We start from the raw sequence: 25,903 nt of genomic DNA, 5'->3' as shown, positions 1-25,903 counted from the left end.
TCAGAAAATTCCTACAGGGCAGTGAGTTCAAGAGATCTTTCCACAGGAGTTCATCATGATTAAATAGAGGCAAGGGAGAGGATTACATTGAAAGAAAAAAAAAGATGGCAACTACTATTTAAGGAATTTTCTTGCTTGTCATTAATAATAGAGAATCTGTTATGGAAGAGGTATAATGCAACTTGATGGTCCTCTTTACATTTGACAGTCGCACAAGGGTGTAAATATTTAATCTTTCAATTAATTAATCTTTACAAAATATCTTCACAAAAACATTTTACCTATAGAAATTAGTTTCTATACATCAATATATTTTTATAAATTATTCCATCTTTAAGTGCCTTCTATCAATATAAATGATAAAATAGACAATCAAAAATTTTAAAGCTTTTCCCAGTTGTATCCCTCCTTGTTAACATAGGTGCTGTGAATCCTCATACATGTGTCTGTCTGCATGGGAATGTGTTTGTGTGCACATGTGTGTGGTGTGAAATGCTTCCATCCTCTCCCACCCCTAAACACCATTAAAATAAACCATATTGTTGGTAGTTCCTGATGCAATAGTGCTTCCAAAGGGGGAAAAAAAAAAAAGCTTGACTTGGTTTCAGAAATCAAAAGATGTGCATAGTTACCAAAGTCGAGGTGTACCAACTACAAATGTGCAATGACAAGCTTGGAACAGGACCCACCTCCCAGTCAGGTCACAGAGTGTCCCAACAGTGACCTCAGTAGGAAGTGGACCAAATACTCTGAGCTTGATTTAGCAAGGTGCATGTGGCCCTGATCTAGCAAAAATGCTTAAGCCTGTGCCTAGCTCTGAGCACGTGAAGAGTCCTACTGGAACTGTGGGACTGAAGGGCATAGGGAAGGGTCACAAGTGACTCCAAGTCAACAGGCTACTCATGTGTAGGAATTGGGGTCAAGTGCTGAGCGCCTTGCAGGATCAAGCCCTCTGTGAGGTTCAAGAGCTGGGAACTTCTCTAAAGCAATCAACACACTGAGCTCAGCCATTGAAATTGATCAAAATGTCCACGTGGGCATAGGAGGTGGCTTAGCTCCCTTTGACAGAGGGTCTCCACGTCAAAAGTTTATACCTACAACTCGTGCTCTGAGCACACAACAGATTTGCTTTATACGGTAGAAGTCTTTTTGTTCCTACCCTTTGACCCATCAGTGTCCTTCATGGCTTCAAACACTTTGTGTTGTACATTCATCAAAATTCACATTGACTGCAAAGAACATAAATGCAACAAAAACAGGAAAGCCTCCAAATAGTATATTATAGTTTTCTTCTAAATATTCTCCCGTCGTAATCAGAGGTGCAGTGGTTAATTTATAATTTTTCCTTTGAAGGAATCCAGATGAAAGGCCCAGATTGTTCTTCAATTACAAGTTTGCATTGATTATATATATCTTCTAAGCTATCTCCTTGGACAATAGCTGCAGTAGAGAAAACATATCAATATTTCTTTTAATTGATAGATATAGCATCCAGTGTCAGCAGATCTCCAGCACACTCACAGATACTCATGAAATGAGAAGGAATACTGGCATACTGAGATGTTTATGGAAAAGTCATACCCCTGCAGACGGCAACTAAATTCAAATCAATGACACCTGCCTGTGGCAGAGACCCATCCCACTGCTCGTACTGAGAAGACTGAGCCAGGTTAGTTCAGAGAACTGGCACTTCTGTCCTGGGGAGGGCAGCACAAGAGATTCCCACTGTTGGAGGTCAAGCTTTACACTTCATTCAATTTAGAACCTACTTCAGCAGAGGGCAGCAGCAGATTTGCAGCCTTTCTGATCTGATTATAATGAGTTCAACTCTTGGCTGCTGAGGTTAACAAGATCAAGCCCAAGCTGACAGAAGGTAAAGTAACTGTAACACAAAGCACAGAGGTTTGTTCCTTAATTTCCCTCCACATAGATAGATACTCCTTCAGGACATCAAACTTTTGAGTCAAGTGCCTCAACTGCTCTTGAATTTCAAGGAAACAATACTCTCAAGCCAGAAGTCCTTGCTCCGGGCATACTCTACTAATAGGTACTCTAGCTCAAAGACAGGGTTGATCCAGTAGTTTTGCAATAAAAGACTATATCTTGGGGAAAAGAAAGGTATTAATAAAACATACCTGTGAAATATTCTCCAAATTCTTGTTCTAATTTAATTGCTCGATCATAGGTTTTCTTTGCTTGCTCCTCTGTAAGACGTTTATTCATTTCCCTAGAAACATGGAGGAAGTAATCAAAAGGTTTAGATTCTTGCTAGAATGGTTTTCAAAAGGCATGCTTAACTGAATCACGGATGGATTGAGACTGGTAAAAGAATGAAATGGTAAAATTCTTCCAACAGTTCATGGATAGCTTCAATATTTTCAATTCAATTTCATTCTTAGGTAGTATAAAACTTCTTCTTCAGACTGTTTCCCATTTCACTTTTCTCCTCCACGTTTTTATCTTGGGTTCACTACTCTATATTCTCAAACAAAATACAAGGCCTGAGTCTAGCAGCTGCTAAATGAGATAGACTTGAGACATCAGGAGCCCATAGACAGGTCTGGAATTCAGGATGCCCCATAGTCTAAGCACTCAGCACTCCTGCCTGAAGCTCCTTCAGGAATCTGTATATCCCAGACTCAGCTGATGGTCTCAGATGGATAAGGCTGTACTGACTGCTTATTGGCTGCTCATAAATATGAAAACAAAGACAGATGATAACATTGTGGTTTTTTTCAATGTTTTGTTATTTGATGGAGTGTTTCTGTTTCAAAAGAAACATTATTTAATAACTTTAAGAAATGAGTTGTCTTGTCCATGCATGCTCAGGTATTAATACCACTGCATACTTGCAATGAATCAAGATCATGCTCATTCACTGCCTTATACTCATACACCTGTAAATGTCTAAATTATCAATAATAGAGTTAGCTTATTCTATCATTTTTTCCCAGTGTAGAGTCTTTTTTTCTTAAAACATGACAAAAATTTTCTGAGGCAACTAGGAGAGCATAAATGTGATTTTCTGCCTTGCACTGAATCATATGATTATGTGGTAATGGACTGTATACAGTGTGCCATGGGTGATGCATGTAGGAAATTATGGACTTGATAGTGAAAAGAAAAAAAAAAAAAAAAAAAAAAAAAAAAAAAAAACCCTTAAAAAGGGCTTGAAAAAAAAAAAAAAAAAAAAAAAAAAAAAAAAAAAAAAAAAGCAGCTCTATGAAGTGCACAACAGTATGAACTTGCTACAGCTAACACCTACTTGACTTCTGAAAAACATCCTGGAAAATGTCCAGGATACAAAAAGGAGTTTCCAGAAATGGCTTAAAGCTGTCCATCTATATAAGTAACTGTATAGCTGGGAACAATACTTAGAAAAATCTTTTTGCAAGTACTAATGCCATGGAGAAAGCAGGTTTATAAATTGAAGGCTAAGAAAGATTTATTTTAAAATTTATGTCAGCTATTTGTAGATTATATAAAAAGGTTTAATATAATCCATGTGTTGTTCTGCTAAACTTGTAATAATACTAATTCTATTTATTGGAAAGTTTGCTATCTAATCAAGTTCAGGTGGACTTCACATCAGCTACACCTGCTTTAGTTGACTGAACTAAAACTCTGTCTTGCAGTGGGACATACCACTGCAAATTCTTAGGCAAACTTAACATTTTCATCTTATGGGCACTTAACAAATATTGCAATGCTAACAACATCCTCTTCCTTTCAGATCTCTTTCTGGCAAATTTTTGAGAAGTCTTTCTCAAGATTTTTGAACAGCAGAAAAGATGATACAAATATAAACAAGTGTTTAAAATAGGAAATACTTTGAAACAGGTAGAAATTTGCATTACACTTTCAGGTTGTAGATTTGCCTGGGGTATAAAACTGTGCTAGTTCCTGACTCTGCCTACTCTGTGCCCTTAGAAGAGAGGATGGAGAAGGGGGAGGACCATGATGTCCATTTTTCATGATGAAATTAAAGTGCTGCCATATTGCAGTCCCTCCTCTTTCTTATTCCTTAGGGTGTGCAGGCTGGGGACCTGCACAGCTGGCGAATTCAAAATATAGTGCATATTTTCCAGGGTTTTCCTCCTCTTCCAGTGAAGAGCTCATCCAGGTGGGTTCTTTCTTACTTCCATCCCCATGATCTCACCACTGTCCTCATTCCTCTAGAGAAAGAGCCTGACTGGAGCGTGTGAACAAGCATGACTCTGGGAGTAAACCAGGTGGAGTCATGTAGGAGTGGGAAGAGAGGAATGGAGGGAGGGATGGAGAGGGAGCAGTTTGTTTACAGCAATGGCCACGTGTTTTTCAAGTGCAGGTGCAAACTTGATTTATGCTCCCTTGACTCTTCTTACCTCCACTTCAGATGGCTGCAAATGAGTATATGCATAAATGAAAGACTACAAATTGATGTGCTGATTTTGATGAAAGATAAATCTTTTGTCTTTGTTTCTCTGCATCTTGTGATGAAAATTTTTTGTCTTTTGTGTTTTGACTTTGCTATTGAAGTAGCTTTCAACTCATTTGTATGAACAGGAGTCATAGTTATGACAGATAAGCCTATATTTTTTTTTGTGTTGCAGTACTTACATACATAAAAAAGACTGAATCACAGAATCATTAAGTTGAAAAAGACCTCCAAGATCACCAAGGCCAACCTTTGACTGATCACTACCTTGTTAACGAGATCATAGCACTGAGTGCCAAGTCCAGGCATTTCTTGAACAGCCCACTTGTTTTATTGCCCTAAGTGAACTATTAGCATTGCTTTGGTCCAACACCAGAATGATTGTCATAATAGTTTGCATCTTTACAACATTATTCAGTCTATTCAAGGATTTTCTGTTATAACATCAAATCAACAAAGCCTTTATATTATTGCCACTTTTCTGGTTCTGCCTGATGTATTTTTTAGAGTAAGGGCCACTTTTATTTACTTTGGGTTTTTTTTAATCACTCCAGAGGCAATGCCAGCATTAAACAAATAATGGAAATGTTTTATGAATGGGAAAACTGTATGTCAAGATCTCTGTTAAAACAATCAGTGCAGAAGGCAGGCTATCAGACTACCCTTCCCCTTCTATACAGCAACAAAATCAGAATATTATTGTGTTGTAGGCTGGTAGAAAAATCAGAAGTCAGGATGGTGCTGTGCAAGTACCAGATATTGCACATCATTCCTTGTAATGTGACTAGACATACAATATGCTCATTGTCAAGGCAGGGCCAAGAAGAATGCATATTCCACGGATGGGTCATGTTGGAATTCTCCAGCTCTGTGACCGGTGGCTGCAGGTACACTGTTACCATCACCAGACACAGATCTGTCACAGGAGGGGGAGTGCCAATGTTTTAGCTGTCAAACCTATGGCACAACCTGGCATTTGCAGAGCAATGAGGGAGGGGAATCAGAGAACCGCAGAATCACGGAATCACTGGATTGGAAGAGACCTACAAGGTCACCGAGTCCAACCCATTCCCTAACACCTCAACTAAACCATGGCACCGAGTGCCACATTCAGTCTGTTATTAAAACACATCCAGGGATGGTGACTCCACCACCTCCACAGGCAGACCATTCCAGTACTTGATCACTCTTTCTGTAAAAAACTTTTTCCTAATATCCAACCCATATTTCCCTTGGTGCAGCTTCAGACTGTGTCCTCTGGTTCTGTCAGTGGCTTCCTAGAGAAAGAGACCAACACCCACCTGGCTACAACCAGCTTTCAGGGAGTTGTAGAGAGTGATATGGTCACCTCTGGGTCTCCTTTTCTCCAGGCTAAACACTCCCAGCTCCCTCAGTTGTTCCTCACAGCGTTTGTGTTCCAAGTCCCTCTCCAGCCTCATTACCTCCTCTGGATGTGCTCAAGTGTCTCAACATCCTTCCCAAACTGAGGAGCCAGAACTGGATGCAGCATTAAGGGTGTGGCCTCACCAGTGCTGAGTATAGGGAGGGATGACCTCCTTACTCCTGCTGGCCACACTATTCCTGATCCAGGCCAGGATGCCCTTGGCCATCTTGGCCACCAGGGCACACTGCTGGCTCATGTTCAGCCGGCTGTCAGCACCCCAGGTCCCTTTCTGCCTGGGTACTGTCCAGCCACACCATCCCCATCCTGTAGCTCTGCAGGAGGTTATTGTGGCCAAAATGCAGGACTTGGCACTTGGATTTATTAAACTTAATCCTATTGGGCTCTGCCCATCCATCCAGCCATTCCAGGTCTGTCTGCAGAGCCCTCCTACCTTCCAACATATCGACACAGACTCCCAGCTTGGTGTAGTCTGCAAATTTACTAGTGAAAGACTCAATACCCTCATCGATGTCATCAATAAAGATATTAGACAGAACTGTCACAGAGTTCAAAATTTCACCCCTATCACAGCAAATTAAGTTGATAGCTCTTGTATAACTGTAAGTGTACATGGAAAACAAATTGATAACCATGTATTTTATCCTGAATTTTAACTCAGGATGAATATCAATTCCATATTTCCTCCTCAGCCTTCTCTTTGTGACACTAGATAATTGCTGTTCCCCCTCCGCCAGCAGGGCGGAACCCAGAATCAGGTCAGCATTCCAGATTAGGCCCCAATAAAACAAAATAGCAGTCTATTGTGTCCTACACAACACTGATATTAATACAATATGAATATGAATGTGAATATGAATACACAATGGCAAGGTCCTTTTTTTGCAACTACATACCCATTCATTCCTGTGATCCACCCCAACTGCCAGATGCTTTTCTTCAGTGCTATAGCTAAATTATTCCCTGCTTGTACTCATGCCTTTCATTGTCTCTCCTTTGTCTCTGCTGAATTTCATCTTATTGATCTTACATTGAGTTTTGATCTTAACCCCCAAAGTGTGTGTCCCCTCAGACAGTCTTGGCAGTACAGAGCTGGTGCCTTCTCATTCATTCTTGTAAGTGTTGTTTGCCCTTCTCCAGTCCCATGGCTCCTTGCCTGTCCTCTTACAGACCTGCAGGTAAATGAAGGGCTGCTGAAGAGGAACATACCTCAAGTCTGACACAGGTTTAACCCCTGGTTCGTGCCCTTGGCCAGGCTGTAAACCACAAGAGCACCCAAGGAAGCATGGGACAAGGCAAGCTGTGTGTGTGAGTCCCTGATGAACTCGTTGCACAGGTTGGAGAAAGTACACCAACCACTGGCAGGGAGTCCTTTGTGCCCAGCATATAATCCCACATGTGCCAGTCTGAAAGGTTTAAAGCTATGGCTTGATCCCTGAGATACCAGGATAGTGGATGACAGGTTTTGAGGGCACTCTTCCTACATCATCTCATTATTAATAATTTTAGAGAACAAGCTGAATGTAGGCTCAAGACCTGTGTGGTGCCACTTGAGGCTGTACCCGAAAAGAATAAAATGCTTGAAGAAGTTTATACTCACATCAGAGGCTCCCATGATTTGGGCTTAATGAAGATAGCAATGGGATAGAGTTGTGCAACCTGTAGTCGTTTGATAGCATTTCCTGACACATCAAGTATACAGTGCTTGCCCTGTTGGAAAGAGAGAGCATGTGTTTATTATTTTTGCAGACTTTGCTGCAGATCAGCCAAAAGAAAGGAAGCAAATCTGCAATGCAGTGCCCTGGAATGGGGCCATTACTGGCACACCAGGGAAGGGGTAGCCCAGGGCATGCACTCCACTACACTGCGTTCTTTCCTTTGCTTTGGTGCCAGTATAAATATGCACTGGTGATATGGGAACAAACTTGGGATTTATTTTTCACTGGGAGGAAATTTGCAGGGGCAGGAGGATTTTCTTGAGATGAGGAAAATCAGTTAATAAAAGCAATAGGATCTCCATGTTCTAAGTGATTAATTCAGTTCTTGTTTACACCAGAGACTCCCTGTATCACCTGAGGCAAATAATTTAATCTTTCTGTGGTTCGTTCTTTTGCCTCTGTGAAAGTGATTTAGTTTATCTACTCTTACAGAGGGAAGAGTAGAGGCAGTTTTGAGGAGTACGTGTGGCACTGTGTTAGAGCCCTGAATTCATGGCACTTCATCCATGTACAGACAGTGCCAAGGATGATGTCATTCAAAGTCAGAGACTCCACCTGTGCAGTCATTACAAAGCCAATAAATATTAGGATGCCATTTTGTAGCTATTTTATATTTTTGGCAGACAATCATGTCTGAGACACAATTTGGAAACAAAGCAGATCATGTTGCACCAGCAATAAAACTACTGTCAACCTACCCTTTCTGCCACAAATCTCACAGACTGGACACTAGTTCCATACAAATTATCATTGTACTGCCCAGCTTCTATAAATTTGTGCTCTTGGATATCTTTTTCCATTTGTTCTCTTGAAATGACAAAATGATAATCTCTCCCATCCACTTCATAGTCACGCTTTGGCCGTGTGGTATCTGCATGAAACAAAAGACAGAAGATGAAGAAGCCTGAAAAAACATTTAGTGCGAAAAATGCCACCATAATTTGCTCAGTGGGCAATGTTGGGTCTGCTCTAAGTGAGGGCACTTCACATCTGAGAGCAGATCTCTGGCTACTTCATATTGTTTTTAATGGAGCAATGCCAGTAAAGCTGTCTTTTTGTAGTAATACCTTCTGATGTTTACCTCCAATCAATACAGGCGAAAATAAAATTAGGGTTTACCAGAATTCCACTTTTTCAGCAGAATCACACACAAACCTCAAATACAAAATGCATTTCATATTTTAAATTTAATGTTATTACATTGATAAAATGAATTGTTATCTCATCAACTCAATTTAGCCTTATTTATAAGCCTGATTTAGTTCTCATCTCTAGTAGTTTTAAGTTAGTGTACTGCCAGAGACAACCATTTAAAATGAAGTACGACTGCAATTAGGCCCACAAATAAACAGCAAGCTCTAATTGTCCAATATATAAATGGTCTGTTTAATTCAGGGTCTAACATTGCTTTCTGATTCAACAGTCTATATCTCACACAAATCACAGATAATTCTGTATATTCATTGGTGGATGCTGTGCAATTGAGTTGAAACATTTTACTGGAATTTCAAACTTTTCAGAATTTTTTCTCAGACATTCACAACCTTTAATTTTTTTTTTAAATTTATTCATTCTTTTTGCCTTTTCTGTCTGATGAAAAAATGACTTTTGAGAAACATAACTATGCATAGTTCACGGATGCTGCTTTTGTAGAAATTTACTTAACGTGTGGCACCAAGGGATACCATTCACTCAGCTTCAGAACTAGGAGTGGAATCATACTTACGTGGTACACATGACCCAAACTTATCAGGGAACTCAGATATCAAATCATCGTTGATCCGATCTTTCATAGGACCCAGAATAATAACTGGCCTGGTGTAATTAACTGAAAAACAAAAGGATCACATTTTGATGGTCTTACCACAATAATAAATAAATGCACCCAAATATCACTAACCAGAGTTTTTGTCTTTATGTATGAAATGAAAATATAGGTGCACATTTTATTGATTAATATTTTATTTCTTGACATGAAAAAGGGGAATGGAATGAGTACCACTGCAGAGCTCTGTGATGGTCCATGCACAAGTCAAGTGACTGTGTAGAAGCATAGATACATTTGCTATCACTCAACAATGCCACTCCCAAATGCTTGCAGATGGACTCTTCCATGAGGTATGGAAAGGCTATTGTAGCCCTTTTTCCACCTCAAGTTATATGAGGGAATCCTCCATTAAACCAGATGGATGTACTCCCATTTTAAGTTGCCTTTCCATGTTTATCTACCCTGGAGAGTGGCACATAGCACGTGAGAAGCAAAATAATAAAGGCTTTCTATGTGACAATATTGCAGTAAATCTAGAAAATCTACATCAATATTTTGCAGACTGATTAATTTTTTGTACTGGTAAAGTCCATGAGAATGTACTGGGAAGAAGAGTCCTGGGAATGTTAAGAAGTGGTGGCTTCCAAGGAATACTATAACATCAGAGGTTTTTTCATATAAAAATAGACTGAGTGTCCAAGAAAAGGAAGCCACAGTGAATCTGGGACTGGCAGAGCAAGGCTTACCGCTCTGCTGGCCCCCAAACTCTGAAATGAAAAACATAAGGAAGAGTGATACAGAAGAAGATGAAACTTACTTTCCTGTCTTGTGACAGGTTCATAAGAAAGGATGCAGTCCTCTTGGCCTCCTGATGAGAGAAGAAAGAGAAGAGATTGAAGCTGATGAGTAACATGTCAGGTACTTAAATTTGATAAAATGCTTCACATAGAGACACACCAGATTCAACACTTCTATCTTGATAAGCCTCTCACCTGAACCATTCCAAGTCCATTTTAACTTCCAGGTATGGACACAGTTTTTTTCTTCCCCACCCTCCCCTTCCAAGTGTGTAAATTCTATTTACTGAAGTTGGAGTTTTTTATTGACGGGCAACATACCTTTATTTGTGATTTGATACAAGGCTGTTTATAAAGACAGTGCAGCAATTTAAGATGCAATGCTTTTCCTATTGTTAAGGTCCTAACATGTTGCTGCAGAGTAAATCAACAGGCTACCTAGACAGAACAATTTTAATGTACAGAATAGATATATATTTTTGTTGATTGTCCTTCAGTACATAGCTTCCATAGTCCAGTGCAGTCACAGCCTAACATTTAGCTATGAGCTATTTTCTGATCCTTATCCTTTCCGTGAACACAAATCACAGACTCAATGGTTGGGGCTAAAAGGGGCTTTCAACTTCTGGAGATCACCTAGTCCAATCCCCCTGCTAAAAGCACCTAGAACAGGTTGTACAGGATCATGTCTAGGCAGGTTTTGAATTTCTTCAGTGAAGCTCTCACAGCATCATATTGTATATGTTTGTCCTACCTATGCCCTTTTAGGACAGTGCTGTTTCCTTATGGTGATATTTAGGGGACTAAAGCAGAGAAATTTGCTATGAGAAACAAGCGGCACTATATGGACCATGACTTGGGTGAAGGTGTGCAGTCCTGATGCATTGCTGTCCTCCTATCCAAGGGAGTGAAAGAGAATAGGGAGAAGGATTCTTCACCTAAAGCATGAATAATTCCTGCTCATTTCTCTTTCTGGGTCACTGTCACATACTTGGTACCACATGAGAGCTCTGGCAGGTTCTAAATACATATTAGCAAATTTTAAAATGATGACTTTGTTTTTGCTCAGTTCAGGGTTAGTCTCTGAGATGATCCACAGATGGGTGGAACTGACAGGACCAACTCCTGCCTAGCAATGGTGCTGAAGCAGCAAAGGAGAGAACTAATTTTTAATAAAAGGAAGAGATTAGAAAGCATTTGAAGATAAGGCCACATAACATATGAGGAGTGTGGACAAGGGATTTTCTTTTCTGTTTGCAAATGTTTGATATTGTAATCACTTTTCTTTGGCTTTTGGCAAAGTTGGAAACCTAGAATTATTATTACACTAGGTTTTATGCATCACATGTATTGGTTACCCTTAAGGTTCTCAGTAAATTTTAGATGTGATGTAGAACTCAGGATATCTCATTTCTCTGGAGATGAAAAAATCCACTCTCTAGGGTGGACTAGGATCCTCCTGCACTGTGTGTTCTCTACTCCACAGAAGCCAAGGCTATATTTTTCAACAGCCTGAGAAAGTCAGTCTTAGGGTGGGCAATGAAGCCATCACATACCAGCCTAATGGAGGGGAGCCTGTTTGTACATATACCATCTTAAGCTTGATATTTGTTTCAATAGCAAACAGATCCACAGCAAGAGTTTCATTTCACTAATTTCAGAAACCTCAGGTGTGAGTACTTATGTCAAGCTAGTCCCTAGATCCCCTTTGGAGCCAATGGCTGCCTACAAATAGGCAAATGCTTATTCGAAGACATGAGTCATCTGACTTATTTTACATGTCTACTTTGTGAAGACAGAAAAAGTCAGAAGGATGAATTTGTGTCAGTTGTCCCCTAACAGCATTTAAACAGCAAAGCCAGATGCAGACATCTGCAGTTAAACAGCAGAATCTCATGGGAGTGACAGTGTCAATAACAATTGGAGGCAAATAGACAATAACTCTGAAACTATTCTTTCTTTTTTTTTTTTTTTTTTTTTTTTTTTTTTTTTTTTTTTTTTTCCTTTCTGTGGACTAATACATGGCTTTGGCACTGATTTATAACAAGCACTGACAAGCCAGTACAGATTTGACTTTTTTGTCCACTCTCTGGAAGACATGTTCCCATACTAAAGTTTTTGGTACATCCACACTCACTGTAGGGTATGGGCTAGGGAGAAAAATAAACCTATTTTACACGTCTTGTGCATCTGTGGACAGGTTAAAGGCAAAGAAGAATTCTCCAGCCCACTCAAATTGTGCTGAAGTTTAAGCCATTGGAAAGTGTTGCAGTAAGTATGGAGAAACTTTGAGGCTGACTGTGATACACAACAACTTAAAGACAGATACCTTCCTGAGGTAAGGATCTTCATCTCTCAGTTCCAGACTCAACATGGGAGTGTGACTGTGGGGAAAAGCTGCACCATTCCCACTATTTTTCTTTTCTGGAAAAAGGACTAAGGAAGCTTAAATTTCTAAGTGAATAAAATCCTGCCAGGTACAGTCCAGACAAAATCCTGTAGCTCCTCAGAGGCTGTTTTGCATGTTAACTACAGCAGATGGTACTCTTTAATGATCTCCACTCGGCCAGTACTGCAAGTAGTCCATAAAGTATTAAGTATAATGGAGAGTTCTAGAGTCAATCAATAATCAGGTGGCTATAACCTTGTGATGGCTTTGAGGTGTAAGACACAGTGTGAAATCCATCAGGACACAGGCACTTATCATTTGCCTAAGCCTCATTTAACACCCACGTTAACAGCTTAATTAGCACAGGTTAGCTGTACTGATCTGGAAAATCTTTGTGACATTTAACAGATAAAACAAAAAGAGAAAAAGAAAAAGACCTTTCTGTAGGATTTTGGTATGTTCCCCTGTTCTTCAGTAAAATCCCATCAAGTCAAAAAGAGAAGAAAATAAATAAAATAAGGGAATGGAAGACAAAAAAAAGGGAAAGTTTCCTAAATGTAATACACTTACGGGTAAAATTATTGGAGAACTTTCACTTTCTCTGGACCACTCCCTGCTTCCCTTTGCTCTTGGTTTGCCTGTTGGTGTTTTCTCGTGCTTAGGAATAGAAGAATAACCTGGAGTTTGTTGTAACTCATAACCTCTATAAACTGGGCAGTGAGGTCCTGTACTGCCAGATAAATTTCAGAAGAAGTATTAATTTAATCTTTTTAAGGGATTTTATAGGGTTTCAGATGGGTAGCTCTGAAACGGAGTTAGAGTGATGCCTCTGTTTTTCCTTTCTGATTAGATGGCAGAGAGCCTGTGAAAGACTCAAACCCAGTTTCATTGCAGACCTGGCAGCTATCAGGCATTTTTCATGTAACTCATAAAAAGGCCCCATTTCCTACTGCCTTGCCAGAGCACCCAGGGCTTGCACAGGTCTGGTGTACCTGCACTCATCGTGTGGGTAATGGGGTGGGAGAGCTGCTGTGAGCTGCCATGGGGCAGCCTCCATGTAAACACCCTCCCTAATCCAGCAATCTATGCAGTGGAAATGCATAGATTTTGGCATCCTATTAATGCCTGTGAATGAAAAAATCTGAAAAGACATCTAAGTAGATGAATTAAAAAAAAAAAGTAGTAGTAATGAAGACAGCTAGAAGTCATTTATGATTTAAAAAAAATCAAAGAGAATTTTTGGGTTCATTAAAATGGTTGGACTACTAGTGGTGGTTACCGCCCATACATGAGAAATTCTTGTAGATGAGCCAAATAATTTAATTTTCAAGCTATTGTCTGAATATTGTTGCTCACCTGAATTAAAATCAAAGAAGTCTTATTTTACTGCCACCATCCATTTAGGTTTTTGGGATAATGGACGAATGACCTAAGTTGTATTTGCAAGATCTTGGCGAAATCAATTTCTTGTTGTTTTTCTTTTGCACAGGCTGCACTGGACAATATCCTGGCCTCTATCTGGTTCAAAATCCCTTTGCTGGGGCCCTATTTATGTGAACACATGATTTTTGGAAATTTATTGATAGCTATGAATGGCTGAAAATCCAATACATAAAATGATTATCAGTAGTCTGAGCATGAACGTAAGACTCAGAAGTTGTCTAAGGGCAAAGATCAATACAGCTGTGTGGGTATAAAATGAGACTTCAATACTTGTGCCAGTTTGAGTATACCTGAATAATACAGTAATTCTGGGAGCCAATGCAAGTGTCCTTATTAATCAATAACCTATTGCAATAATGAAGACTCCTTTAACCTTGTTATGAATATTCAAATCTCATTAGAAGAGGGACATGCTCATTTGCTGACAGAAGGTAAAAGTTTTTTCCTACCATTTTTCCTTATTTTTAACTTTTAGTTGTGTATTGTCTCTCTAGGTAAGTGGTGCCATCACAGCCAGTTATGCAATTAGACTACACAGATGTGACAATGTGTGTGTAATTTTGATGACAGCTGTAAAAACCTTTACTGAACTATGTGTAAGAGTGTTACAACACATATGCAGGAGAGAGACTTGAAATTCATTCCCATTATGAAAATCATGTCTCACAAAATAAAAACTGATGAGTCCATGGTAAAAAAATCTGTCCTTACAAGCTTGATTTGAAAAAGAAATCAGAACATTTTAAGTTACAGAGCTCAAAATAAACTTTGAATCATGGTTTGATTAACTGGTCCAGGGATAAGTAAAAATTGACTGTATGCGTCCTTATCACAAAAAGAACAATTTTCTGCTAGACCAGGACTTTATACACCACTCTGCAAACTTGGATTTACTGCTGAGAACAGGAACAAATAAACTAACATGGACTTCATAAGAGCGTGGCTGTGTGATTCAGAAGCAGCTGTGTAGCAACTCATCCCCTTCAGGATCTAGCCAGCATTTGTTACTGGCCCCAAAACACTGTTATTTATAAAGGGTTAGATTCTTCTTTCAAATGTGTCTGTGGTTTGCCCTGAAATTAATGGAGCTGAAGGTTGTCTGCTGGGAGAAAGAATAGCCCACTGTTGGCTCCAGTTTTTATAACAAAAAAGTTATAAAAACTACTTTTTATAACAAACCAAGTGCTAATGGCACTGGCAGAAGAAATCTGGTTTACTTTTTCCAACTTCTTGTTGCTTAGAAGTGGTCAAAGATTCTTCTCTTCAGACCACATTGGAGGACTTTCAATTACATTTTTGAAGTAAAAAAAAAAAAAAAAAAAAAAAAAAAAAAGGCTTCTGAATTTTTTTAACCCTGGAGGTATAATCAATACTTCAGCTAAATATTTAAATTTTTTAAGAAATGCATTTTTCTAAAAAATAGTGAACACATCAGAATATTTCCTAGAAAAAGCCCATTTGATTTGTGACGACCCCCCCCCCCCCCCCCCCCCCGCCCCCATCCCATTCCTCACTGTCCAGGTCACAGTCTGGACATTTCTCAAAATCCTTCAATATTGCTGGTTTGGAATGGTTCTAGGAATGATCAAGTAGTACAGGTTTTGACACTAGCTACTTTTCACTAAATGATCATAATGAGAAGCAAAAGTTAGAGAAATATGTTAAAACAATTGCCAGAGACCCACTAGAAAAAATGCAGAACACCTCACTCTGGACTCCAACTGGTCTGTTTTTATAGGGATATATAAGAAGGTTTGCAGGAGAACACCCTGCATTTGCCAGTCATTTCTTACCCACACACGTTTTCTTTGTTCTGGCCAAGGTGTGAATTGAGATTTCATAGAATCATAGACGCATAGAATCATTTAGGTTGGAAAAAAACAAGTCCAGTTCTGCCAAGTCACACTAAACCATGTCCCTGAGCATGTAATTTAAATCCCTTGGGAATGGTGAATTAACCACGTCCATGGGCAGCCTGCTCCCAATGCCTGATAACATTTTCAGTGGAGAAATTCTGTCTGTTATCTAATCTAAATCTTCCCTGGTGCAACTCAAGGCCATTTCCTCTTCCTGTTGCTTTTTACTTGGGAAAAGAGACGAACTCCACCTCACTACAACCTCTTTTCATCTGCTCCTCATCAGACTTCTGCTCCAGATCCTTCCCCAGCTCCACTGCACTTTTCTGGACACACTCCAGCACCTCAGTGTTTTTTGTTGTATTGAGGGGCCCAGAACTGAACACAGGATTTGAGGTGAGGCCTCACCAGTGCCCAGTACAGAGGACAATCCCTGCCCTGGTCCTGCTGGCCACACCATTGCTGATCCAGGTCAGGATGCCACTGGCCTTCCTGGCCACCTGGGCACTGCTGTCTTGTGTTCAGCTGCTGCTGACCAGCACTGCCAGATCCTTTTCCACCAGGCAGGCAACACTTTTCTTCCTGCTAATTTTCTGGGGAAACAGAAAAGAAAGGAGGCACAGGGACAGGGTCACAACCCCATGCAAAACCCTGGCTTCCTCCACTGGTTTTCCATGTGCTCCCCATTAATTTTCCAGCTTTACTTTTTTTCTCCTCTGCATGTCACCAGTATGCTCCATGTCACCAGTGCATAGATTGAGGGCTAGATGAGTTTCCAAGTCAACAGACATGGTGTCATTGCAAAATAACTTGCAGTGCCTCACCTTGAACACACAGACTTTCCTCAAAGTGACACTACATCACACTGAGAAACAACTCTGCGACATGGCTGGGTCCAAATGGAGTTAATACAAACTTGGTTCTCTTGTGGTGGCCGATGCTGAGCTCCAATCCCAGCTACCCACAGGCAAACAAGAATAGCAGAAATAGTAACTGCATGCTGACTTCTTCTGCCAGGAATGTTACCTTGGGCACTCTTTTTTTTTTTTTTTTTTTCTCCTTTCATTAGGAATAAATAAAGCAGGAGGCAGTGAGGAATACGTTAGGAAATCTTCGAGGAATATGTCTGGTAATTATTCTTCCCACATCAGAGATGTTGATAAATTTTTACAGTGTAGCACCCTTTCTCAACAGTCCCACAAAGTGAGAACTGTAGTGAAAAGAGAACTTCCTTTGACAGGCCTCATCTCATTTATGTCCATCCCTCACAATTTGTTGACTTCACTCTCTGACCACCTGCTTCTCACTCTCATTTGATTTTTCTAGGGGAGATTTGCTGCGATGAGCTGCGCAATGGGATGTAGTCAACACACCAGATCTCAGATCTCTTTGCCAGAAGATTCAAAGACTAATAATCCAGACTCAGAAGGACTTTAATTCTCCACAGGAGATATGCTGATGCACCATGGCCAGGTGGAAATTGAACATAGTCAGGTTAGACTTCAGGTGCCACCATGGCCATCTGAAAAAATAATTTCCATGTGGGAACCACAGCTGCTAATTTGTCAAGGTCATGCCTTCAAACATCATGTTAGCACACACCAATGAATCCTTAGAAATTAAATCAGGCCCTTTGGGCACCAGGTTCTGACCAGGTTCTGTATTTTAAAGCCTCTTTCACTTGGCATAACCTTAGATGGTCTTCCTCTGCTTCTTAATGGCATAGCTATCCTGTAGGCAGAGAAGAAATCCCTGCCAGCATCTTCTCCACCAGGCAGAAGTTGTTTGAAATACCAGTAATGTGTGGGAAAATCCAGCCAACAGGATGCTACTGGAGTGAGAGCAGAGCTTGTGCAGATGGAAACCACTCTAGAAGGAGAGTGACTGCCATGGGCAGCTGTTGCTCCAGCACTACTTTTTGTTCCAAATATCTATGTTCCAGCTAACTTTCCCAAATTGTTTCTATTACCTTTCTTGCACCTCAAAAAATACACTTTATTTTAAGCTATTACACAGACAGTGAAGGACTGGCTACCTGGCTTGTCTTATGTGCTTTTGTGGACATGCTCCAAATATTTTGCTGCAACTGGGCACACCTATTAAGGCTGCTGTTTGGGACAGTTCATCAATCTATATTCTCCTCTGGGCTTTTACCTGAGCTCTCCCTGAAATATACAGGTCTGAATGAGGTTTGACTTGTGAAAACTTTTGAAAATTTAACCCTTTGATTAATTTCTGATTGTAAACTCAGTCAGGAGAAAGAGCATCTTATATCTCAATATAAATATAATAAAAAATAGTCTGCCTTTCCTCCCAAGTAGAGGGAGTTTTTGTTAAAAACAAAACAGTTCAGAATTGGATCTTGGCAATTCAAGATTGCCTACCATTTTCTTGTGACTCTGGCAATTGCTTTCCAAGGAAACCTTTTCAGTACAAGAGAATACAAACTAATTTACCATTTCTGAATAGGATAAGGTTAGCTGTTTTGCTGAAACAAACCAGTGTTTATCAACAGAGTTCAACTGCTGTGTGTTATATCAGGACTAGTAAACATGAGCTATGATACCATTGATTACCTGAATGTATGTGGGTGCTTAGCACAAGTGCTGAGTGACTGGTGGAAAACTTGATTTCTTAAGCAAATGGCTTGAATAAATGAAACAACTGGGTCTAGCAAGCACTCTGTCATTTTAGTTATCTTTTATTACATTTCTAGTAATTTATTTAATGCCTTGTTTTTTTTTTTTCTGTTTTTCAGAACATCCAAAAAATAGTGATATTTGTTAAATTTATGGGCATTACTAAGAGTTACCCAGAACATACAATCTGCCACTTGCTTATATGATCACATGGAGTCTGTAAATCCCAGAAAATCAGATTGCAGGGTTGGGACCCCCACCTACATAGTATCAGTGACATTCAGTGGCAGTGCCTAAGCAGTGAAGGTCTATCTTACCTTTTTTTAAGACTGCAGTATGAATTAGGAAATCTGTACTGTCAAAACTAAGGGCTCAGTAAAATTTCTGTGACTGTTTCTTAGCCATCCATACAGGCATGCAGAAATGCAAGTAAAAATTGTGACCTTGTAAAAAGGATGCCTCTTACAGATTTGACTATGGCTGTGCAGTAACTTTACTCTTAAAAGATCATCAAGAAACTTCCCCCCACCCCCACTGAAATATACTTTTGTCACTAAATGAAATAATCCTGACTTGCATAGGCTACCCAAAGCCAGGTTTAGTTTTATGTCCCCAATACATCATAAGTAACAACCTTTCTCTCTTCTCTTATAAAGTTTGCCAGTTTTCTTTTATGGCTTTGTACTCAAGACATGGTCATAAATTTGAATTCCAAGCCATTTGCTCCAGTGATCTTTTTAACATTAACAAAAGAGTAGCAAGGAGAGAAACAAAATAAAAGAAACAAAACAAGCAATGCAAAATAAAAGGACTCTAATGAAAGCAGTAACTTACTGTAGCTACTTTCACTATCGCTGGCATTAGAAGAAACATGTTCTGCAAGAACAGTACAGCAAATTAAAGAACATAACCAAGCACCACAGAGCTGCAGAAACTTAAAAGAACCGCCACAGTCATGCAAAGGTAGTTATGTAGAGCAGAAATAAAAGCTGTGCAGTGACATCACCTGAAAATGCTCAGATATTTTACAGATGTAAAATGAAAGCTTTCTCTCTTGTGGCATTTCAGAAAGAGACTGTATGTATGTGGGTATTAGCTACTGATATGTGCCATGGTAAAACTATGTCATTTTGTGATAGACAAAATGTAGATGATATCTCTGATAACTTCATTTCAGTGTATATTATGATCAACTTGGATCTCACTTGATGTCTTGAGCAATTTATTGAAATCTAAGTGTCTGCTCATATTCTGCACTATCAGTGATGTGCATCATTAATGCATTGAAACTATTCCTGCTAAACTTCTAGCCTGTGTCTGTCTTTAATCACTGTGCACTATCCCAAAGAATTGTGCACAGTGATTAACAGATTAACATGAAAGTTATTTTGGTATGAAATATTGTAAATGTATCTAATCTATCCTGTCCAAGAGGGGGAAAAATTAAAGAAGACAAAGACAATGAAAAAACAAAGGAAAAAAAAAAGGAATAAGTCTTTTTCCAGAAATTGTCTAGCCTCAGGATTTGAGCTGGAGTTTGAAAACCTTTAGTCTGCATGGGTGAACATGAATATAAGAACTATCATGATGGGTCAGTCTTGTGGTTTGTCAAGTCAGGTGTCGTGTTTCTATTACCATATTATTCAAAACAATTCCAAAACTGTAGTCAGCAGACTATTTATGGACAGTAAGATCATGCTATATGCTCTCCAGGAGGTGTGCAGGACCACATTTAACAATTTTTTTTCTGGTAGAAATGCTGATTACTTTGCACCTGAAAGATCATTTGGCAGTTGAAATTTTTCAGCTGTTCCAGGACATTTAGAAGCCAATGGCACAATGGCTGTACATCTGGGAGCACCCTGGGTTAATGAGAAAGACAGGAACAGTGCTGAAATTCCCTGCAAGGTGCTGCCATTCCTCCATGTACCAATCACATGGCTTAGGGTTCATAGACTGGGAATGATGGGACTACTGGAGCACCAAAAATGAGAAGAGAAGATATCTGATACAAACAGTAATGGGAAACCTTGATCTTGGGCTTAGGAAGAAGCTTTTAAAAATTCAACTTACATTTTGAAGAAAACAGCATAATGACTTTCAGGCATTTCATAGCAAGTTAACAAGGGTTATCTCAAAAATGATGTGCTATACAGCTGAACAACTTTATTTTAAAATAACAAATATCCTTTGTAGTAAGAACTGTCATAAAAAAGCATGTCTTAGTTGAAAACTAACAAAATTTGGATTGGTGGGAATGTCTGGAGGTGTACCAGTAATTTAAAATTAGGTGCAATATTAATGCAGGCATTACAGCCTATACAACACCTTGGTGCTACTTTGTTCCATACCAATTGGCAGAATTCAGGTAACTTTCAAATGGTTCGATGTTATGGATGATTCTTTTTGTAAGGACACATATTCAGGAAGGTTATCAGATCTGAAGCATTTTACTTTTCTCTAGCAGGGAAGGATTTGCATTTGTTGCTAATGAGCTGCTATGACACTTAAATGATCAGAGAATTGTTAAAATTCAGGTGGCAGTGACATTTGCTGTCTATCACTGACAAAACCAGTTTTGCAGAACTGTTCTTCCTTGTACAAGAGATAAAGCTTTCATCTTTAAATTGTGAGCCACTGCATGGCATTAAGTTAAATCATTAAAATGTTCCTTCAACAATTCAGTCAGAAACAGAATAAGCTCCAAAACTGTGTGAATGGATGTGCATTCCTGCAATTAAAAAGCACACACAAAACAGTAGGTGATGCAGCATTAACACACATTTCGCTCCAATTACTTGGTGCTTAAGAAAAGGAAAAAGAACTGAGGAACAAGTAGCCAAATGCATGCAAGTGGCATTTTGTTTACATTATTTAGCTCTGGATACAGAATTTAATATAGCTATACATGTAGAAGTCAGCAGCAAATATTTCATTCTGTACAGTTTTTCTGGTTCACATTTTAAGGAAGAAAAATTGTTTCTGAGCAATTATCTGACACGTTATACACTCTGCAATGCCAAGTCTTGAGACAGGATTGCTGCATCAGAAAAAAAAAAATTATTAAGGTTGTGTGACAGAGAATAGGTTGCTAATGGTGAAAACTGGTCCAAAATTAGCTTTGGAGAATGCATGATCTTCTCTAGCCTGCAAATGACTTCTTCCATTAATCACAAATACTAATCTAAAAATTCAGCAAAGTAACAAACACTCCCATGCAAAAAGCTGAAAATGCAGAAGCAACAGCATGAACTAATTTTCTATTGATCTCCTCAGGATGTGATCATGTTAAAATGTTTAATTTTCCCTTTAGATGGAGAGGGAGGGGTTGTTGCTGAAAAGAACAGTCTAGGCAGCAAAACGCGTTCTAGGTATGCTACTCTACAGAACTGCCATGATGGGAACAATCATATACTGTCAGAAACAAAAGGTGTTATTACAAAAGAAGTGAAAGTGTCTGCTTGATACACTGTATGTTATTTAATACCATGCAGAACAGAACGATTGAAACATTTGTAATGCATTCACAGCTGGGTAACAAATAAAACTCTATCTTGTGCATGCTAGGAGTGGAGGGTCCTCAGAGAAGAAACAGAAGCCAAAACAAAACAAAACAAAAAAGGGTTTACAGTGACCATTCCTGGGAACTTACTCAGAGTCTTTGTTCCATAACCGTCGTCACCTAATCCGGGGATGTCCTGCACGGAAGTCCCCAGAGAGAGCAATGAGAAAGGAAGAACAGCCGCAGAAGAGGAAGGAAGAAGTCAGTGGAGTTGAAATGGATACTACCATGACTGACCATGTTGATTGAGCAATCTGGATCCCTGCCTTTTCTTTCTGAAATGAATTTAGACCCATATTCTATGGAAATTCACCCAAAGAAAGAGGCAGTGACTGTGAAACGTGCCTTTTGGAGCTGTGAGGAAGAAGAAACAACCAGATAAATAAAGCTCCAGAAACTGTCTTCACTGGATAAATTTAGGACAGAATTATTAAGAAAAAAAAGGGAATATTTGGGCTTGGAACTAGCAAATATTTTTAATAATTCTGGTTCCTTATAAAATTTAAGCAAGCAATAAATGCTTGTGGTTATACACATTCCAAGAAACAGTTTAGTTCTTTAAGCTGTTAACATGGTTGCTTCCCTTAATTGTCAAACTTCCAGGGAAGCTGCCCATGGAAATCAATTTAGTGAAAGTCAAAGGCAAAAAAAGATAAGAATAGATATTTTAAAAACTAATTAGTTTAGTATTGTGAAAGAAATCACGTTTGCCTTACTTTGAGCCAATTCTGATCTAGAAATATTTCTGAGAGATGATTTTGGATTTATGACAGGTGTCACAACAACTTTGAGGAGCCATATTTCTGCTTCCAAAAGTTAAGGTCACTGCTTTATTCTTCTGAAAATAGTATTTCCAGAGATGGAAGGAGAAGCTGGATCCAAACTGCAGTCATACATTGGTCACAGTAGTAATACCTCTCCTGCCTGCCTATGACAGATATTTGCCTAGATGTGTGGGATACTGGCATCATGCGTGTCACCCATTTGTTGTGCTGCTGCATGTGACATCGTCTCCAAGAGGCTACTTACGTTCTGGATCACTTGTTTCCTGCTCACTCTGCTCCTTGCTCTTGTAGAATGGGAATTTTCGTGAAAAGATGAAGTTCTTTTTACGCTTGTCATTGAATGACTGTGAAGGAGAAAAGGCATGGGGCAAAAACAGGGACGTCTAATTGTTGTCACACTCATGCTGACAAAACAACTAGTTTGTAAAAGTGGAGAGAACTGTAGTGACTCAAATCAGCACAAACTAAGTGGCTGCAATGGATCAGAAGTATGGTGAGGTCTGAAATTTGAAGGCAAAGCTCTTGAAGACTGGATCAATTGGACTCCGGAGGTCTGAAGTCACAATGTGCAGCTCCTTACTTGGAAGCTGTAGTGTTTAGCATGTTTGGATGAAGGGCTACAGATGGTTCAGCATGCTTTGAGATCAAGGCATCCATCTTTAATCACAGCAGACTGTGCACAGAATTAATTAACTGTCTGAAAAGAATAGGCTGTAACGTGGAAAGCAGAAGCCTTTGATTTGCTTATAGTGTGTGAATTCAGCACTGTGTCAATTAATATTAAAAATTCTTTACTGGTAGGTGCTGTTGATTTCATAATGTCGTATTTGGCCTCTTTATTGACAACTTCTTAAGTGTGTTTTAATGCTTCTTTTGGGCATAATGAAAAAAACCCCAACTTTGTTTTATTTTATAGATGTATATTTATGCATTAGGTTTCTCTGGATATACTTTTAGTTCTAAGTGATTTAGAAATGGAATTCTGCTGATAATCAGGATTTCATTGCATGATGATCAACATATTTTGCTGTAATTCTTCAAATCAGAAATTAATATAGAAGAAATTGGTCTTTCTTACATGATAAAACCTTTGACTTCATAAACATTTGCAAGGACTTCCAGGACTATCCTGTGTAAAAACAGGATTTGCCTACTTGGAACATTTATTTCAGATACTAAATAAGGAGATAGGGCTCCTGCAGAGTGAATTGAAAGAAGCTGGCAGTCTTGAGGGCACACAGAGCTGCAGACTGTGTGTCTGAAGTGATCTGTGCTGTCAGTCAGACAATGACCTATAATGTCTCTTATACTGAACATAGACACAGGACTTTGCAAGTGATGACCTCCAACACAGCAGAGACCTTCTTGAATAAAGGACCAATCGACCAATCTCATGTGCTTGGCATTGCTCAAATTGAATATAACCAGTATTTGGCTCCAGTTCTGCAATGGAAGATATTTTGAGTCTTAGAACACAATTTCTTTCCTTATATTTTGAAATTGTGAAATAAAATGTGGTTTAAAATATGTATTTCTGAAAGATGGATACTGAAAATCTGCTGAAATAGTTGCATACTCATGCCACGAAAGTTTCATACCACTTTTACATTTCAAGCATATTTAAAGTTTAGTAACTGAAAACAAAGAAAAAAATGCACATGTAGAATAAATGATCCATGAAAATATCTCAGAGTAAGTAACATTCAATGTGAAATTAAAGTGGAGGTCATGCACAAATAATCCAGACAGCATGCAAATTCAAAACAAAGCAAGTATGAAAGAAAGTCAGAGGAATTTAAAAAAAATCAAAAAAGCACATGAAGGATTAAAGTAATCTGTGGATGAAAGGAGGACTGACATGCACATTACATCACTTTAATGACCTAATGGACATAATTAAATTAAAATGTGTTTTCTGTGATAATTTCTTTTACTTTTCCAAAGAAAGGAATGTAGCATGTTAACATTTCTGTTTGTGAAAATGTTGTTTGTCATGATTTATCTGAATTTGACATAGTAATGCAATTGGCATTACACACTTTAAAAGGGAAAAATATATATACAATCAATAACACCTCAAAAAGCAAGGGGGCTTTAAAATTAGAATCACTTCATTACAGCACTTTGGAATTCAAGCAAATGTTATCAAATTAATAAATAAATATGCTGTGTTTCAGAGAAAATATATGAGAAATAACACTTATATACATTGCTTCAATTTTTTCCCCAACAGTCTAGAGCAAAAACTTCAGAAAGTACATTTTCCCCAGAAAAGCATATATTTTCACACTTAAGCATGATCTAACAGTATACATCAAATTAGACCGATATTTTATACTGCTGTATAAACTTTTTCTCCTTTTGCTGTTTCAAGTACTGGGTTGCCTTTTTAATAAGATATTGTTCCACTTCAATTTGGATGATCAAAATCTGGCAATTCACAGCAGATGACAATCATGTGCGACTATGTCACTGTATTCACACCAGTAAAAAGCTCTCTTCCTAAAATAAGGCTGATCTAGTTATATTAATATCCATAACCAAATATGTTTATGCATGTGATAATATTTCTATAGATTAATCAATGTGTATATTCATGCTAATTATCATATATACCAGCATGGTGTAGTCAGGGGGTTTATATTTAAAATAACAAAGAAACTGCAAAATATTATAAAACATTAAAGTGGGTCTGACTCTGCAAACTTAGAGAAATACTTAGTCCTTAGTATTAACTGAATGAGCTTACCAAGCGTTTATTTTTTTAAATTAAGTGCATGTTTCTTCACAAGGAATCAAAGACAAGAGCCTTGATTTTACTTTTGTATGCAATATTAAAGCCAGGCTGATGGTCTCACCTTTAGGATATGAAATCCTGCTGACAACCCCAAAAAGGCTTCTTATAGATATCATGATTTATATGATTTATATCTCTAATGCACAGAGACAAGGGGCTTAGCAAAGCAAGAAGAGAGAGACTCACACAGAATAAAACCATATTTCTATTGCACACGCCATGTTAATTCCAGATTTTGCTAATTGGTGGAAGAGTAGAGACCAACACTGACGGTGTATTCTCTTTTTTGAGAAAGGACCACATGTATGAGGATCTGTGGCAAGGTTAAAC

The 25,903-nt window shown here is 38.8% G+C and overlaps 1 protein-coding gene across 1 annotated transcript in view; it reads right to left on the bottom strand.

The window, feature by feature from the left end:
• Positions 1–293: 293 nt before the first annotated feature.
• DLG2 (discs large MAGUK scaffold protein 2) overlaps positions 294–25,903 on the bottom strand; it is a 718,789-nt gene continuing 693,179 nt past the window's right edge. Inside the window, exons 17-23 of the mRNA XM_041414252.1 lie at positions 23,021–23,120; positions 10,123–10,173; positions 9,264–9,365; positions 8,236–8,408; positions 7,420–7,529; positions 2,136–2,227; positions 294–1,440 (exon numbers count right to left, since the gene is read on the bottom strand). Of these exons, the coding sequence (XP_041270186.1) occupies positions 1,334–1,440; positions 2,136–2,227; positions 7,420–7,529; positions 8,236–8,408; positions 9,264–9,365; positions 10,123–10,173; positions 23,021–23,120 (735 nt within the window). The 3' untranslated portion in view covers positions 294–1,333. The remainder of the gene's footprint in view (positions 1,441–2,135; positions 2,228–7,419; positions 7,530–8,235; positions 8,409–9,263; positions 9,366–10,122; positions 10,174–23,020; positions 23,121–25,903) is intronic.

This window comes from Onychostruthus taczanowskii, unplaced genomic scaffold (assembly GCF_017590055.1).
Source record: "Onychostruthus taczanowskii isolate IOZ18803 unplaced genomic scaffold, ASM1759005v1 scaffold44, whole genome shotgun sequence".
Classification (NCBI taxonomy): domain Eukaryota; kingdom Metazoa; phylum Chordata; class Aves; order Passeriformes; family Passeridae; genus Onychostruthus; species Onychostruthus taczanowskii.
This window is presented reverse-complemented; position numbering and strand designations above follow the sequence as displayed.